Genomic DNA, 16199 nt, shown 5'->3' with positions numbered 1-16199 from the left:
TTGTTTTTAAGTTTTGTTTGAGTGGATTTGGGGTAGCTTTATTCTAGAACTAGTTTATTCCTTTTGGAGTGTCCCCTGATTGCCCTGGATGTTTGACAAGGATTCTCTACTCTAATTGGTTGAAACTCAGATGTTTCCTAGTCCTGTATGAGCTTTGGAAACTGTTTAGTTTACAGTGCTCCAGGCCTCCTTTGCCCAGTGTCATGGAGCTTCACTTGGTGCAGTCACAGCTCAATATTCCAACAAAGGTTCAAGCAGACCTCTAAGCTGAGTTATAGAGGTCTTCTGGAGCACCTCCCTCCTCTAAGGTAATCTGCCCCTCAGATTCCAAGTTTAGTCTTCTCAAATCAGCAAGATAACTTTGATCTGCTCTGAATCCTCCTCCTCACTCTATAATCCAACCTCCCCCCCCAAAAAAGCCAGGGTGCCAGTAGAGCTCACCACATTTATTTTCCCTCTTTCAGGGATTACAGTCCCGTACTGCCTGTTGTCCAATATTTGAAAACTGTTCTTATGTATCTTAACTGGGTAAGCCCTGTCCTATTTTTGTCAACATGGTTGGAAGTGCCTATGGTAGTTTTAAAATAAATATCTTGATTTCCATTCCAGACTAGATTCTCTAGGGGTGGTGCCTGGGCTCCCCCCACACACACCTTTTTTTAAAGTTTCTTGGGATTCTGACACACAGTCAGACTTTCCTCTACTCATATCCTTGGCAAACTAATGGAGGTTGAGAGAGAATACGGTGACTCTGATTCATTTCTCCCCTGCACTCTCCTCCCTTCCTCTCCCCGCCGACCATTCACTCTGAACCTCACCCCAGAGTTCTTTGCTAGATAAAGCATGTTAAGGTAATATTTTTTTATTTATATTGTATATAGCCATTCATGGGCATTTGAAGAAACCTTCCAGAGATGATTTATCCAAATAGAATAAACAGGAAAGGATGAATGTCCCCCAGGACATCTGAACTTACAATGCTAAGGGACCACTACAAGAATAAAATTTATCTGAAGTCTTATTTTGACTTAAAAATTAATGCAAATTGTACATTTAATTCTTTCATCTATCATTATTTGTTTCAACGTGTATTTTAAATAACCACTTAGTAGAATTGACATTCCAGCAAAATGTACCATCTTTATCCTGTGACTTCGTATACCTCTTGATGTGCCCCTAACTAGATTTATAACTTCCCTACTTGGTGAAGCACAACAATAGAAGCAGGTTTAGTTTCTAAATTATAAGTTACACTATGGATGATGCAGGGCTTGGAGGTACACTCTCCAGATACTTGATACATGTTTACATGAATGTTTCTTTGAGGGGAAAGTGTGTTTCAAATTCTAGTCAGCTGTCTAGTAGTCAGCATTTTTTTCACCTCTAGAATGTGGCTCAGGTTGGTTGCCACAGTAAAACAGAATGCTGCAGTGCCTTTTCTGGTATTGTAGATTCCTAGCTGACCTAGTTAAAACACTGTTGTCAAGGATAGTTGCAATCCTCTGAGTAAGGACTTGGTTACTTAAGAGCTACCAGTGATCGATTGATCGATCTATCTATCTATCTGTCTCTCTGTTTCCCTAGAAATATTCTTTATTCCTTGCATTTCTGTAGAGTGAGTTTTCATGAATACAGATGTACTGCTGCCCAGTCATAAAGCAGTGGTTTCACTTGCACTTGGTTTCCACTGAAAACATTGATTTTTCTTTGCCATTCTACAGTACCTTCTCCAGGCAAATTCCGCTCCCCTGCAGCACCATCTCCTTTGGCTCTCCGGCAGCCAGTAAAAGCATTTAGTAACCATGGCTCTGGTTCTCCTGGTAGCCAAGAAACAACACAACTCATGCAAACCACCTCCTCACCTGGGCCTCCCATGGTTCAGAACACAGTCCCAGCAAATCCTCCCAGCAATATCAACAGCACTACTCTAACCAGACCTGCAGGGACAACTGTGATGAGAAGTGGCTTGCCCAGACCCAGTGCCCCTTCTGCTGGGGGTATACCAGTGCCTCGCAGCAAACTTGCACAGCCTGTTCGCAGGTAAGTGGCAAATGCCCTGCTTTGACCTTCTTGAGCGTAGGGAAATGGGTAGACTGGAATTATCCTCATCTCTGCATTTGATAGTGAAGATCAAGAGTCCTAGTGGGTTCCCACTAGCATCTTAGTACAATTTGAATAAAACATTACTTTCCTTGCTTAAGAAATTCTCACTTGGGACATTGGGGTATTATATCACTTTGGTTCAGGTTAAATTTACCCAGATGCCTAACATGATTAAGCATCTTGGTGAACTTCTAGAAAAAATTGTTAGAACCACTTCATTTGGATGTGGTATTTGTTCATTTTGAATATAATGATATTCAATAAAGATACTAAAAGCATAATAGAACCTAGAATGAGATTTAAGATAAAACTTCTAGCCATCAGGTCTGAGTATATAATCCAGGAGGGTGGTTTTCAAACCTCGCTACAATTCAGAATCTTCTGTGGAATTTATGTAAATATAGAGGCCTAAGTTTTACCCACAGAGAGTAGATCTGGTGTGAAGCCCAAAATCTGTAGGTATGCTGTTTTTAAATTTGTTTGTTTAATCTTCAGGTGATTCTGAGCCAGCCAGGTTCGGAACCATGTATCTGTAGTCTTCATCTACCTTTCAGGAATGTGCTTACCACTATCAGTAAACTTAGGTGTCAAATATAATTAAACTTGAAATATTTATTTGCATGAAAAAAGTGCTTTTGTGCTGTAAGCATTGAAACTGAATTACCCATACATCTTTTATTCTAAGATAGCATATTATGTTTCTGAATTCAATAGAATATAAACTTTTTGCTACGTACTATGCTAAATAACATATCTGTACCTTATTTAGTTTTTACAATAGCATTAAACATGTAGGTACTGTTATTATGCCTGTTTTTCAGAGAAGAATATTAAAATTTAATGAGGTTAAGTAATTTGCCTAAGACTTCAGCTAGTAAGACCTTCAGTTCCAAGTATGTCTGACTTCAGAGTCCTTTTAAGCACTGTCCCATTCTGCCTCTCTCGTGATGGTGACACTACGCCTCTAATATCACATTCATCAATTTGCCCCTCAAATAAATAAGTAAATAATAAGCTTGGTGATCCATTCGGTTGGAAAAGACAAGACAATCTTTTCTCTTACTCAAGTGGCTATGTTAACAAAAAAAAGGTTAGTGCAGTCACCTGATGCCCAGTGAAACTTGAAAGTTGTGGACATGTTGAGTGTGGGATGGTTGCGCTAATAGCTGTTTAGAGCTTTGATCTCAGCAGTGCCCTAGAACATTGGATCGTGATGCCATCTGCAAAGTAATTAATATATATGGAAGATAAAATGGTAATGTTCCATAAAACCTTGCAAATCACTTTATAAATTGCTTTATTTCAGATCCTTGCCAGCTCCTAAAACCTACAGTAGCATGAAAGATGACAGTTGGAAAGATGGCTGTTATTGACCAGCAAAGACAAGAATGCAGAGTCCACAGCTTCATGGATACCCCTTCACCAGGCTAAAAGACAACTTTTATATGCAGACTGTTCAGATAAGACTCTTGGGATTTATAAAATCCCAGCCCTCTCTGTCTTAATTAGCACAAACTGACAGAGATGATCAAGCAGCACTTTAATGACATTTAACATCAGATGTGTTTGGTAATCATACAATCACTCTCCATGGAATCACTTTTAGTTTTGTTTAATAGAAACTAGGTTGATTTTTTAATATTTGACAGAGGCCAATATCTGGGCAAAAAACTAATGGATGCCAAAGAGAAATGCCCATTTGTAAATGAGAGAGTACCTTTGTGCACAAGAAAATGGTGAATTCAAGCTATCCAAAACTTCACATTCAACCTAATTTACTGTATAAATAGTATCAATAAATATTTGTGTTAATGAGAACTAATATTCTGACTACTTATCTAAAATGTTTCACTAGTGTTTCACTAGTTCTCCAGGAAACTAGATTGAGATGGCAAGGGGGCAGGGTGGGAAGAAACCTGGGCTAGAGATTTAAAACATGATACCTAAATTTGGAAGAATCCTATAAGTTATTTTTGCAGATTCATTAGAAAAATTATTTTGTTTAATCTTAAGTTTTGGGTGTAGCTCACATATCACCACCACCAGATAGTGTTACAGCATGCATCCATCATGTTGCATTGACACATCAGACTTCTGTGTGTTTGTTTTGATTGCCAAAAGGGCTTAATATCAGTTGTACAATCTTTCTAAACTTTATAGCTCCTGGCTCAGGAAAGATAGCCTTTGCTATTGAAGCCACCTTCTTTCACATGCTGTCATCTGTTACAGAACTAAGAGTTCTTGTTTTTATTAGCAGGTTTCCATGATGGGAAAGAGCAAGTAGTATGTGTGTTTATTATTGATATAAATAACACCACCTCAGTGCTTACAACCTGGAACAAAACCATACAATAAGAGGGGGGGAGGGAAATCTATGCACTTACCTTACAAAATCTCTGGTAATGACAGTAGTATTGTTACTATTAATTGACACAATAGCCTATTATGTGGTGGGAAATTATAGCCTGCTGAATCCTACTTAAGTCGATCCACTTTAAACTAACTGTTTCAAAACATCCTTTGAAAATACTGCCCCTTTTAGATTCTGCCTGACATCAATTTTTTGCATTTTTGGTAACAAATGAAACCTACTACATATGACTGTAACCTGTTAAACACTTGCTCTGTGATGGCCCTTATGTATATCTTGGAAATCGCTTATTTTGGTTTTATTCGACTATTAGCAGACTAAAACTTCCTTCTTCAGCAGGCTTCTCATTTTTCATGGTGAGGTCTGTTTTTAAGTATTTCATTTGAACAGCTCTAAAATATTGGCAGCTGGGTCACTAAAGGATTTTAGATATTTGAACATAAGTTCATTTCCTATTAGTCAAACACATTCTGTAAGTTGGCAAAAGAAATTGAGAGAGAAATGGGAAGCTTATATTCAGGATAGCACTGAGGTTGATAGGTTGAGAGAATGATAAAACTTTTAAAACCAAGACCCCTGTTCTGCCATGACAGACCCCATGGTAGACTTTATTAGCTTGACCAGTAGGTAGTCATTCAGTTAGCACAAACAGCTGGAGATTCAAAATGCCAGTGCTAATGTATTTTGGTGTATCATGCAAGGAAGAAATTTTATCCTTGGATTTGAGGGTGATGGGGATGGGTCAGGAAAGGATGGCGCCAGAATTCCACATGATGATGAACTTAAAAATGTTGCTTTTCAGAGGAAGATAAAGCATCTGTTTCGGGTAGAGGGGTATCGCGTGTAAAAATCTAAGTAAGTAAAAGAAAGAACTAGCCACTGTCTCTTTTTGAAACCACATATACACAAAAGAAAATAGGTCTCAGTTTTCAGTGCAACATTGGAAAAAAAAAATGCTGCAATCTACTAATGAAAAGGAATTTTAACCCTATTACAAAACACCCATTACATTTTTAAGTTAGATTATCAGTTTCAAAAGGAATATTCAGGTTATTTAACTTTGTTTTTAAATGGCTGCATCAGAAAAAAAAATGTCTATTTTTTTTAATTAAAATATTTCATCACTTGTTAAAAACATATTTGGATCTGAGTTGGGTAAAGTATTATTTTACCTGCTGTTGTACTACCACAGACTATTGGCTTTTAGTTTCCTAAAGAGAAAAATTGCCTATTTACTAGAAAGCCTTTGTGTATTGCCAGTTTTTCTGTTTGGGAAAAATCTAAGGATTCACTGTGGTTAGTCTTACAGATGAAGTGTGGATTTGATAAACTAGTGCCTATGATTTTAACTTATGTTTGATATATAGTAGTAAGGGTTTTATGAATGTTGATTATTTTTTTGTGCCAACAGCGCAGAATTGTCACTTATATGTAAGCAGAAATCTGTGAGCTCTGCTTCCAAAGTTATTTAATTTTCTCAGTGTTTGAATGTTATTTTTTGTAAGTGTGTTAATAAAAGTGTAAAGAATTGGAAAAAATATAAATATTCTTAACTCAAGCATTTGCTGGATCATTTTTCTACAAAACTTGTTTGTATAATATAAAACACTCTCTGAAGGGTTGGCTTTTTTTGGTTTTCATACCCTGGGAATCACATTTTGTAATACTGGGGACCATTCATAATTGTCAGATACTTTTTAAAAATTATTATCTCAGTACGTCACTTTTATAAAAAAGTTTTTCTGAAAGGAAATTAGATACATGTGTCCCCAGATGTTTGTATAACTCTAGAATGATCTAGACTATGTATATTTAACTTTTTATTGAATGTACAGGCGTCCATTTTTGACGTTATGCATGGTCCTTTTAGATCACATGAAGTTTGATTTGCAAAAACATTTCTATAGCCGAACTTGTATGTGTGGTTGCCTCCTTAATAAACAACCTGACCATAATGTTTATTATTAAATTTATATTTGTTTTTTTAAGTGTTTTATTAATTTCTGGATATGGTAAGATCTGCCCCCCCTTCCCACCAGTTGCCTACAATTGGTAATAATAAATAGCTCAGTTGATTTTTTAAAAACACAAACCCAAATCATATTGCCCTTCCAGACTTGATCTCTGTGAGGTTGGAATGTATCATGTTCTATTCTCTCTGCCCTAGTTATTTCATATGTGGATTATTTGGGGGTAAAATTTGTAGTTTACTCAAAATTGCTATTTTCCTGGAACTTTTTAACTTGCTGTGAATTGATATCTAGTTAGAAAAAGGTAGCATACGTAAAACAAGCAAAAAACTATTATATAAGAGTATCCAGGAGGGAAAATTACATTTTCAAACCAAATATGAATATTTGTTTAGTTGATCATGTGCATCTTTCTCTTATGGATAAACAGAAAAAATCAAGAATCGTACACTGTTTTATTAGTTCCCCGCATCCCTTTTGGAAGTTTTTACTGTCCTCCATGTTAAAATTAGTCTCACTAATGAGTCATAAGAAATGACACCTTCCTGCTTGAATTTTCTCCCAAGCCAACCTAAAAACTTTTAAGAACCATTTAAAATTAAATGCCATTATACTTGTAAATTAATGAATGAAAAGTTTACTTAAACTTGTTATATACCCTGTGTAACAGGAAAATGTATATGGTGGTTCTTGTGAATTATTTGCTGTATCAAAGTTTAGCTTTGAATTACAAAATAGAATAAGAATAAATGATAGTGAAACTAACTTGGAGGGAGGTAGTGAACAGCATGTTCACATGAGCATGAAGCCGAAGTTAGCAACCACTAACATATTTGAATGATCTAAATAAAAGTCTGAGTAGATTAAATGGCCCTCTGGTTACTAGTATACAACTCAGTTAAAACTATTAACTGCATGCTAATTTCACACCAGTTCTTCACACTGGATAACTTTAATGTTTTCTCTTTAAAAAGAAGGGGGGAAAAGCTTTATTTCTTCTGATTTTAAAAATAATAGACCCATTACTTTTTTACTTAACTGAAAATACTAAGAAATATAAAAGGGGAAATTATCCCACATTTCACCTTGGGATCCTGCAATCCCACCTTCCAGAAATAAATATTTAAGTGCTGACCTTAACATGGTTATAAAATGCAGGTATCTCCCACATTTCAAAGGTTCACTGTATGCCACTTTGCTTTTATGAAAGACCTATTAGTAGCTGTTTTCACTAACCAAAAGAAATCTGAAGAGTATTTTTGCTTTTATGAAAAAAGGGGAAAGCAAAAATAGCATTCAGTGTTTATTTTGCAGGGAGCAGTGCGCCCCACACTGTGAAGCTCCTTCATCAGGAACTACTCAGCATCTCAGCATCAAGCCACCATAGCTTGGAACTGTGTGAGCATCTGTGCTTTATCTTGATTTATTTTGTATACACAAAATAAATTAGTAAGTAAGTAAGATGTGTCCTCAGATAATTGCTTCTTCACTTTATGCCATTTCAACTTAGGAAAGGTTTCATAGAAATGCTTCTACTTTCAGTAGCCGGGGAAAACTGTATTAAGTGGAAGGGTAAGAAGTCTAATGTTTAAGATGAGAAAATACTTTTCACTTACAATGCTGACATGAGTTTGCTTTTGAACAGAGGTGTATATTAACTGCCTACTGAAAGCATGACACATTTCTCAATTCCTGATTGTAGATATTCCTTGATTAAAAAAAATATATTGTTTGTATCCTTATAACATCAATTGGTTTCTGTTATGAAAAATTATTTTAGGAAAGTAGAGAAACAGTAAATTATAAAGAAGAAAAAGCACTAATTCCATAGGTAATCACCCACTTAAATTTAAGGATATTGTCTTTTTTCCCCCTAATGAAATTGTGATTATATTCATGATTGACACTGTAACTCTTTCTTAACTCTGAGATCACTGAGGACTGCCATCATTTAGAGTGGTTCTGCTGGGGGAGAAATAGTTGCAGAAAGAGTATACAAATATTCCAAAACTTTACCAAATTTATATTCTCGTGTTCTTTATATAGTATCTTTTATTGACACTTGAGCTCCCCCCCACCCCCACCCCAGTCTACCAAGCCATGAATTGACAGTATTGGTTGAGTACAACTCCAGTTTCAAAACAAAATACCTCTGAAGAAATAGGCACAACCAAATAAAGAATCAAGATAGTCTAGATTAGAGTTCTCAGACTTTAGAATCACCTGACAGACTGCTAAAATGCAGATTTCTGTACCCTACCCCAAGCATTCCTGTTTAAAAATAGAACCTGGTCCCAAGAACAAAACTTCTAGGAATAGGATTCCCCAGCACAGGTCAGGTGCCCATTACTAGGCTAATTGACCATGGCAGGTGATTGGGGTTAAGTAAAAACCACGTAGCTCTTGTGAAAACCATATGGAGAGAATGAGGGAAGACCATTTTCCCTGAAAGTGGTGCTATCCCCATTAAGTAGGCCTAGTCTTGAGCAAACAAAACAGTAGGTACTTACACAAATGTCTCAGTGTATATCGTATAGAATGGTTATTTCATGTCAGTGGTCATGTTTTCCTGGAGGAAACATTTGTAGTGAGAGGGAAGGTTCCGATAGTATTTTTGAGCCCTTGGCTCAAATTGTTCATGCAGCCTAGCATCATTCCTGCCTTGAATTCCACAAAGCACCTCAGTATCCTTATTATAAGTTCCCCTTAATACAAAGGTTGATTTAAGCTAAGATTTTGGCATCTGCCACCAGAAGGAAGAGTTAATTTTTAAAATTTTTTAAGTGTTTTTTAAATTGATACATAAAATATGTACAGAAAAGTGTACAAAACAAATTTTCTGCTGAATGAATTGCTGAGTAACTATAATACATGTGTAACCACCATGTAGGCAAGAATTAGACTATTCACAGCACCCAAAAAAAACTCCCCTAATGCCATCTGCCAATCACTACTTCCTTCCTCCCCTTCAAAGATAACAGGTATCCTGACTTCCAACATTATAATTTAGTTTTGCCTATTTTTGAACTTCACCTAAATGTAACCAGACACTTTGTAACTTTTTTCTGCCTATCATTTTGATTAAAGGCTAAAAATGGTGTTTCTGTCAGACTTGGCAGTAAACAACAAAGATAATGTGAGATTCACCTGTGTTGCTCATGTCACTGTAGTGTGTTCATTCTCCTTGCCATATTATATGCCATTGTATAAATATGTTATGATTTGTCCATTCTAATGTTGAAGGACAATTGTGTTGTTTCCAGTTTAGGTCTCTTGAAAGTAATGCAGATTTGGACTTCAGGGATAACCAAGATGGAGTAAGCCCTCAAAAGCCCTTCTCTCCCACTTACAACTAAAAATTTTGGACAAAATGCAAAAGACACCTACCTGAGGACACTGAAAAGTAAACAAAAGCAGGTGGATTTGGAGGACAGTCAGACCTGGAGAAGAGACCCATACAGGGTTGAGTTTTCCATTTTTTTCCTCTTTTATCTCAGCCCTGAGCTCAGAGAGGGCACCCAGCAGAGCTGTCATAATGACTCCTCTGATAGTTTGAACCAGAGGAAATTCTGAGGGAAAACCTATGAAAGGAAAACCCCCAAAAATGAGGGAAAAAAATAGCTCTTGGTAGCTAGGACATGTTGGGGGCTTTTATTTTTGCTTTTCTTTCATGATTTGTCACTGGTGAGCACCCCAGTTAAGCCCTGGTAGCAAACAGTGCCAACAGTTAAAATTGATGGGAACCGTGTTTTTCTGACAGAGGAAATGGGAAAAGAACCTCTGCAGTTTGAAGAATGTGAAGATAATCCCCATTTTTCTCTACTCTCTTTGTCCTGAAGGTAAACTGAGCTGTGGCAACTGCACAGTAATAGTGATGGAGCTAAAATTCTGAGAGAACCCTTATATCTGGTCAGAGCACAGGGCAAAGGTGCCCTTGGGGCAAGGGGGGAACTGATGAGAGAGCTGGAGAAAGCAGCCCTTTATGTTTTGATTAGTGCAAGCTCCAGGCTTACCCCTGAGCTACACATACTCAGACCCAAAACAGCACAGCAAAGCCTTTGAGAACTGAACTAATTTAAACCACTGAACATGACACAGCCTAACTGTGTCTGTCATGCACTGAGCAGTGCATGTATGAGGTAGATCCAACATAGCATGACAAAGCCTTTGTAAACTAAACTGACATTGGAACCACAGCCCGCAGAAGATGGAACAGAAGTTGCATTCTGAACCTATCTGGGTTGACTGTTCAAACAAACAAAAATCAACATTGTCCAGAACATTTTAATGGGACCTAGAGTCTAAAGTATAATATTCAAAATGTCTAGCATATAATCTAAAATTACTCAGCCTGTAAAGAACCAGGGAAATGAGATCATTTCTCAAGAAGTAAGACAACAAATGTCAACACCGATATGGTTCAGATGTTAGAATTATCAAACTTTAAGGCAGCCATTATAACTGTAACATGAGACAAAGGAAAACACTCTTGAGATGAATGGAACTATAGAAGTTCTCAACAAAGTAGAAATTTTTTTCAAAAGAAAAAAATTTTAGAACTGAAAAGGTATCTGAAATTTTTAAAATTTGCTAGATGGATCCAATAGCTAACTGAAGATGACAGAAGAGTCAGTGATATTGAAGAGAGAGCAATAGAATTTATTAAACCTAGAGAACAGAGCGACAAAAGATTGAAAAAATGAGCAGAGCCTCAGGAACCAGAGGACCAATATCAAAAGGCCTAACATTTGTTTCACTGGAGTCTAGTAGTAAACTAGCTCTCAAAAAAAGTCATTTGTAATGTTTTCCAATGTCCAGGTAAATATTCCCACCATGGCCATTTTCAAGCTATCAACATGATGTCACTGAACGTAGTATTGGGAAGAGTTGTGCAAAATCAGCTTGTGAGTTGGTACAAGCTGGCTCTAGCAGAGCAATGTTGGGATCCCAGAAAAGGAGGAGAAAGAGCTAGGTACGGGGCAATTATTTGAAGAAGTAATGGATAGAACTTGCCAAATTTGATGAAAGACATAAATTTACAGATTCGGGAATCTCAGTGAACTGAACCTACCTGGGTTGATAATGGGATAAACTGAAAGAAAACCACACCAAGACACATCATAATTAAACTGCTTAACTCAAAAAGGAAAAAGTCAAAAGAAATACACACAGAGACACATCATAATTAAAGTGCTGACAACCAGAGATAAAGAAAAAAAAATCTTGAAAGCAGCTAGATTAAAACACTTTATGGGGACTTCCCTGGTGCAGCAGTGGTTAAGGATCTGCCTGCCAGCACAAGGGACACGGGTTCGATCCCTGATCCGGGAAGATCCCACATGCCGCAGGGCAACTAAGTCCATGCACCACAACTACTGAGCCTGTGCTCTAGAGCCCACGTGCCACAACTGCTGAGCCCATGCACCGCAACTACCGAAGCCTGTGCGCTCTAGGGCCTGCATGCCGCAACTCGTGAGCCTGCGTGCTGCAACTACTGAAGCCCCTGTGCCTAGAGCCTGTGCTCCACAGCAAGAGAAGCCACCACAATGAGAAACCCCCACACCACAATGAAGAGTAGCCCCCGCTCGCCTCAACTAGAGAAAGCCCACATACAGCAACAGAGACCCAACACAGCGCAAAAAAAGAACCACTTTATGTGTCGTGGAACAACAATGTAAATGATCACAGATTTCTCATCAGAAACTCTGGAGGCCAGAAAATACTGAAAAAGATCTTTAAAGTGCTGAAAAAAAGAATAATCAACTCAATTTTCTATCCATTGAAAATTTTCTTCAGTAATCAAAGCAAAATAAAGACATTTTCAGGTGAGGGAAAACTAAGAATTTATTGTCTGCAGACTTAAAGGAAATGATGCCAGAGGGAAACTTACAACTGCAAGAATGAAGGAAAAGCAGCATAAATGTTAATTATGTGGTTAAAAATAAACGAAAAATTTTCTGAGTTCTTTAAAATATGTATGACTGTTGAAAGCAAAAACTAACTTTGTCAAAAGAAGTTTTCAATGCATTTAGCAATAATGCATATGACAACTATAAGAATAGTAAAGAGACCTGTATAGTTGTAAGGCTTCTATATTTTTACTTGAAGTGACAAATACTAACTCTAATAGACTGTGAAAGGTCAGGTGTATATATCATAATGTCTAGAATATGTGTATTGCAATTGCAATTAGAGAGAGAGAAAATAGATGTTATAATTTAAGTTCAAATAATCTAAAAGAAGGCAGGAAAGGTGGAATAGAAGAACAAAAACAGGACAAACAGAAAACAAATATTAAAATAGAAGACCTAAATCCATCCATACCAATAATTACATTAACTGTAAATGATTTAAGCACACCAAATTAGATTGTCAGATTGCATAAAAAGACTCAGCTGTATGCTTTATAACTATATGTTGTATATAAATATGAACATATAGGTTAAAAATACAAAGATGAAGAATGACATACAATGCAAACATCAATCAAAAGAAAGCTAGAGTGATTGCATTTGTCGAAGTAGACTTCTGAACAGGGAAGATTAGCCAGGAATAAAAAAGGGAAATTACATAATGATAAAAGGTCAATTCACCAAGAAGCTGTAACAGTCCTAAAAATGTACGTACCTAACAATCTTCAAATCCATGAGGCAAAAACTGATGGAGCTGAAAGAGGAAACAGACAATATTAGGATTTGGAAGACTTGAACAACACTATCAAACAACTTGATTGAATTGACATTTAAAGATTACTCAATCCAATAACAGCATAATACATATTTTTTAAGTACAAATGGAATAGTAACCAAAATATATGCTGGATTATAGAAAACAAATTAAAAAGAACAACTTTTTAACACATTTTATTCTCTGAATAAAACAGAAATAGGGGCTTCCCTGGTGGCACAGTGGTTAAGAATCCGCCTGCCAATGCAGGGGACACGGGTTCAAGCCCTGGTCCGGGAAGATCCCACATGCCACGGAGCAACTAAGCCCGTGCGCCACAACTACTGAGCCTGCGCTCCAGAGCCTGCGAGCCACAACTCCTGAAGCCCGGTGCCTAGAGCCTGTGCTCTGCAACAAGAGAAGCCACTGCAATGAGAAGCCCACGCACCACAATGAAGAGTAGCCCCCCGCTCACCGCAGCTAGAGAAAGCCCGTGCACAGAAACAAAGACCCAACGCAGCCAAAAATAAAATAAGTTATAATAAAATAAAATTTAAAAATAAATAAATTACAGTAAGATTGATAACTGGAAAATACAACTATCTGGAAATTTTATATAAAACATACATTTAAATAACCACACATCAAAGATAAAGACACAAGAGAAATTAGGAAATATTTTGAGTTGAATGAAAATGAAGGTACAAAACATTGATATTTGGGGAAAGCAGCTAAAGTAACTTGAAGGAAATTTACAGTATTAAATGCTTATATTAAGTAAAAATGTGGTTGGCAGAATAATAGCTCGCCAACAATATTCACATCCTAATCCCTAGAACCTGTGAATGTGTTCGATTTCATAGCAAAGGAGCATTAAGTTGTAGATGGAATTCAGGTTAATCGGCCGACTTTGAGATGGGGTGGCTGTCCAGGCGTGTTCAGTGCAAGCACAGGGGTCTTTACATATGGAGGAAGGAGGCAAAAGAGGGAGAGATGGCAGCATGAGGACTCAGCCCAACACTGCTAGAGGAATGGAGTCATGAGCCAAGGAATGCAGGCCATCTCTAGAAGCTAGAAAATCAAGGTAACAGATTCTCCTTAGAGCCCGCAGAAAGATAAGAGCCTGCCGAGGCCTTGATGTTAGCCCAGTGAGAGTTGTTTCCGACTTCTGGACTTCAGAACTGTGAGATGATAAATAAATTTGTGTTGTCTTAAGCCACTAAGTTTGCGGTAATTTGTTACAGCAGCAACAGGAAACTATAAGAGGTCTCAAATCAATGATCGAAGCATTTACCTTAAGAAACTACGAAAAGAAGCCAAAGGAAAGAAATAATAAAGAGCAGAAGTCAGTGAAATTGAACACTAAAACAACTGAGGAAATCAGTGGAGTCAAAGTACTGCTGCTATGAACTTTCTTGTACATGTGCATGCATTTCTGCTAGATATATGTATATAAGTGGAATTTCTGGAAAAAGTGATGTGCAGCTGTTTTCCACAGTGGTGTGCCAGCTCCCATTCCTACCTGCAGTGCTCCATATTGACAGTCTGTTTTACTTTAGTCATTCAGAGTGTGTTGTGATATCTTTGTGGGTTAAATTTTCATTTCTTTGATAATTTATGATGGTTGAGTACTTTTTCATATGCTCATTGATCATTTAGATATCCTCTTGTGAAGTTTGTTCAAATAGCTTGCCTGATTTTCTATTGAGTTTTCTTTCTCTTACTGATTAGTAGGAGTTATATATGTATCCTGGATAAGTACATTTAGATAGTTTTTAGTAAAGTTTTTCATGATTCTTTTTAATGAGTATATAATCTGAAGTGATGTCCCTTTCATTTCATGTATTGATATTTGGGGATTCTTGCATTCTCCCTCTCCTTCTCCCACCTCTCCTCCCTTATCAGTTTCACCAAGAGTTTCTCAATTTTATAATTGCAGCTATTAATTTGATGTATCCCAGGACCCAGTCCTTGTTCCACTTCTCTCTCTGTACTCATTCAATGGTTCATAGCTTAGAAATCATCTATTATATGTCTGGAATTCAGACCCATCTCCTGAACTCCAGATTTACACACCCATCTGCTGATTCAGTATCTTCACTTGGATATCCAACAGAAATCTCAGGGTGTACATATGCAAAACAAACTTCTGATTTGCAAACCTTCTGCATCCATCTTGGCTGATGGCAACAGGCTGAAAACTTTGGAGTCATTCTTGATAACTCCTCTGTCTCTCTGTCTCCGTCAGTCTCTCTCACACACACACACACACACACACACACACACACACACGATATAAGTTTCACAGGAGCAGAGATCGTTGATTTGTTTATCATTGTACCTCAAGTGCCTAGAACAGTGCCTAGCACATTGTAGGCACTTAAATATTGAATGAAAGCATTGTTGGTGAGAATCTCTTGAGAGAGCAATTTGTAACACGACAAAATTTACAATGTAGATTAAAATGTAGATCCAGTGATTTCCAAGAATTTATATTACACCTGTATGTGTGCTTGTGTAGATGTGAATATAGAACATTTATTCTAGTGTCATTTGTGGCAAAGGCTGAACGTAAATGACAATCAATAGGACACTGGATAAATTATGATACATTATTCACTGAAAGATCATGTAGCCGTAAGGAAGACCAAGATACAATAATTCTATATAATGGTGTGGAATTACCAAAGATACAGTGTTAAAAGTGAAAACAAAGTGCCAAACAGTGCCATTTGTGGAGTGAAAAGGTTTGTGTGTGATATTTGCTTGATTAACAATGACTGTCTCTAGAGGAAAGCAAAAGAAACTGGTGACTGACCTGTGGAGAGGGGAACTGGGGACTAGGTTAATAGCAGTAAAAAGACTTATTTTACCAGCATACTTCTTTGTACTTTTGAATTCTTTACCATGTGCATATGTACACCTACTGGTTTTTCAAAAAGTAAGAGAAATGTAGCTCTCCTTCTAACTTCCCCACCCCTCCTAAAAAAACTAAAATTTTGACTTTAACGAGTAGAATCTGGTTTGTGGGACATGCTCTTCTTTGTCTTAGCCTTCTCATTTATGTCATCTTAAGTTTATATATTTGG

The 16199-nt window shown here is 37.1% G+C and overlaps 1 protein-coding gene across 5 annotated transcripts in view; it reads left to right on the top strand.

The window, feature by feature from the left end:
- The window catches only part of SLAIN2 (SLAIN motif family member 2), a 140687-nt gene extending 134243 nt beyond the window's left edge, over positions 1-6444 (top strand). For all 5 annotated transcript variants that reach the window (XM_036852427.1, XM_036852426.1, XM_036852424.1 and 2 more), the window contains 2 exons: positions 1722-2040; positions 3410-6444. In XM_036852427.1, coding sequence (XP_036708322.1) covers positions 1722-2040; positions 3410-3476 — 386 coding nt within the window. In that variant the 3' untranslated portion in view covers positions 3477-6444. The remainder of the gene's footprint in view (positions 1-1721; positions 2041-3409) is intronic.
- The last annotated feature ends 9755 nt before the right edge of the window (positions 6445-16199 follow it).

Source organism: Balaenoptera musculus, chromosome 5 (assembly GCF_009873245.2).
Source record: "Balaenoptera musculus isolate JJ_BM4_2016_0621 chromosome 5, mBalMus1.pri.v3, whole genome shotgun sequence".
NCBI classification, from domain to species: domain Eukaryota; kingdom Metazoa; phylum Chordata; class Mammalia; order Artiodactyla; family Balaenopteridae; genus Balaenoptera; species Balaenoptera musculus.
The sequence above is the reverse complement of the archived record's forward strand: the minus strand, read 5'-3'. Positions and strand labels throughout refer to the sequence as shown.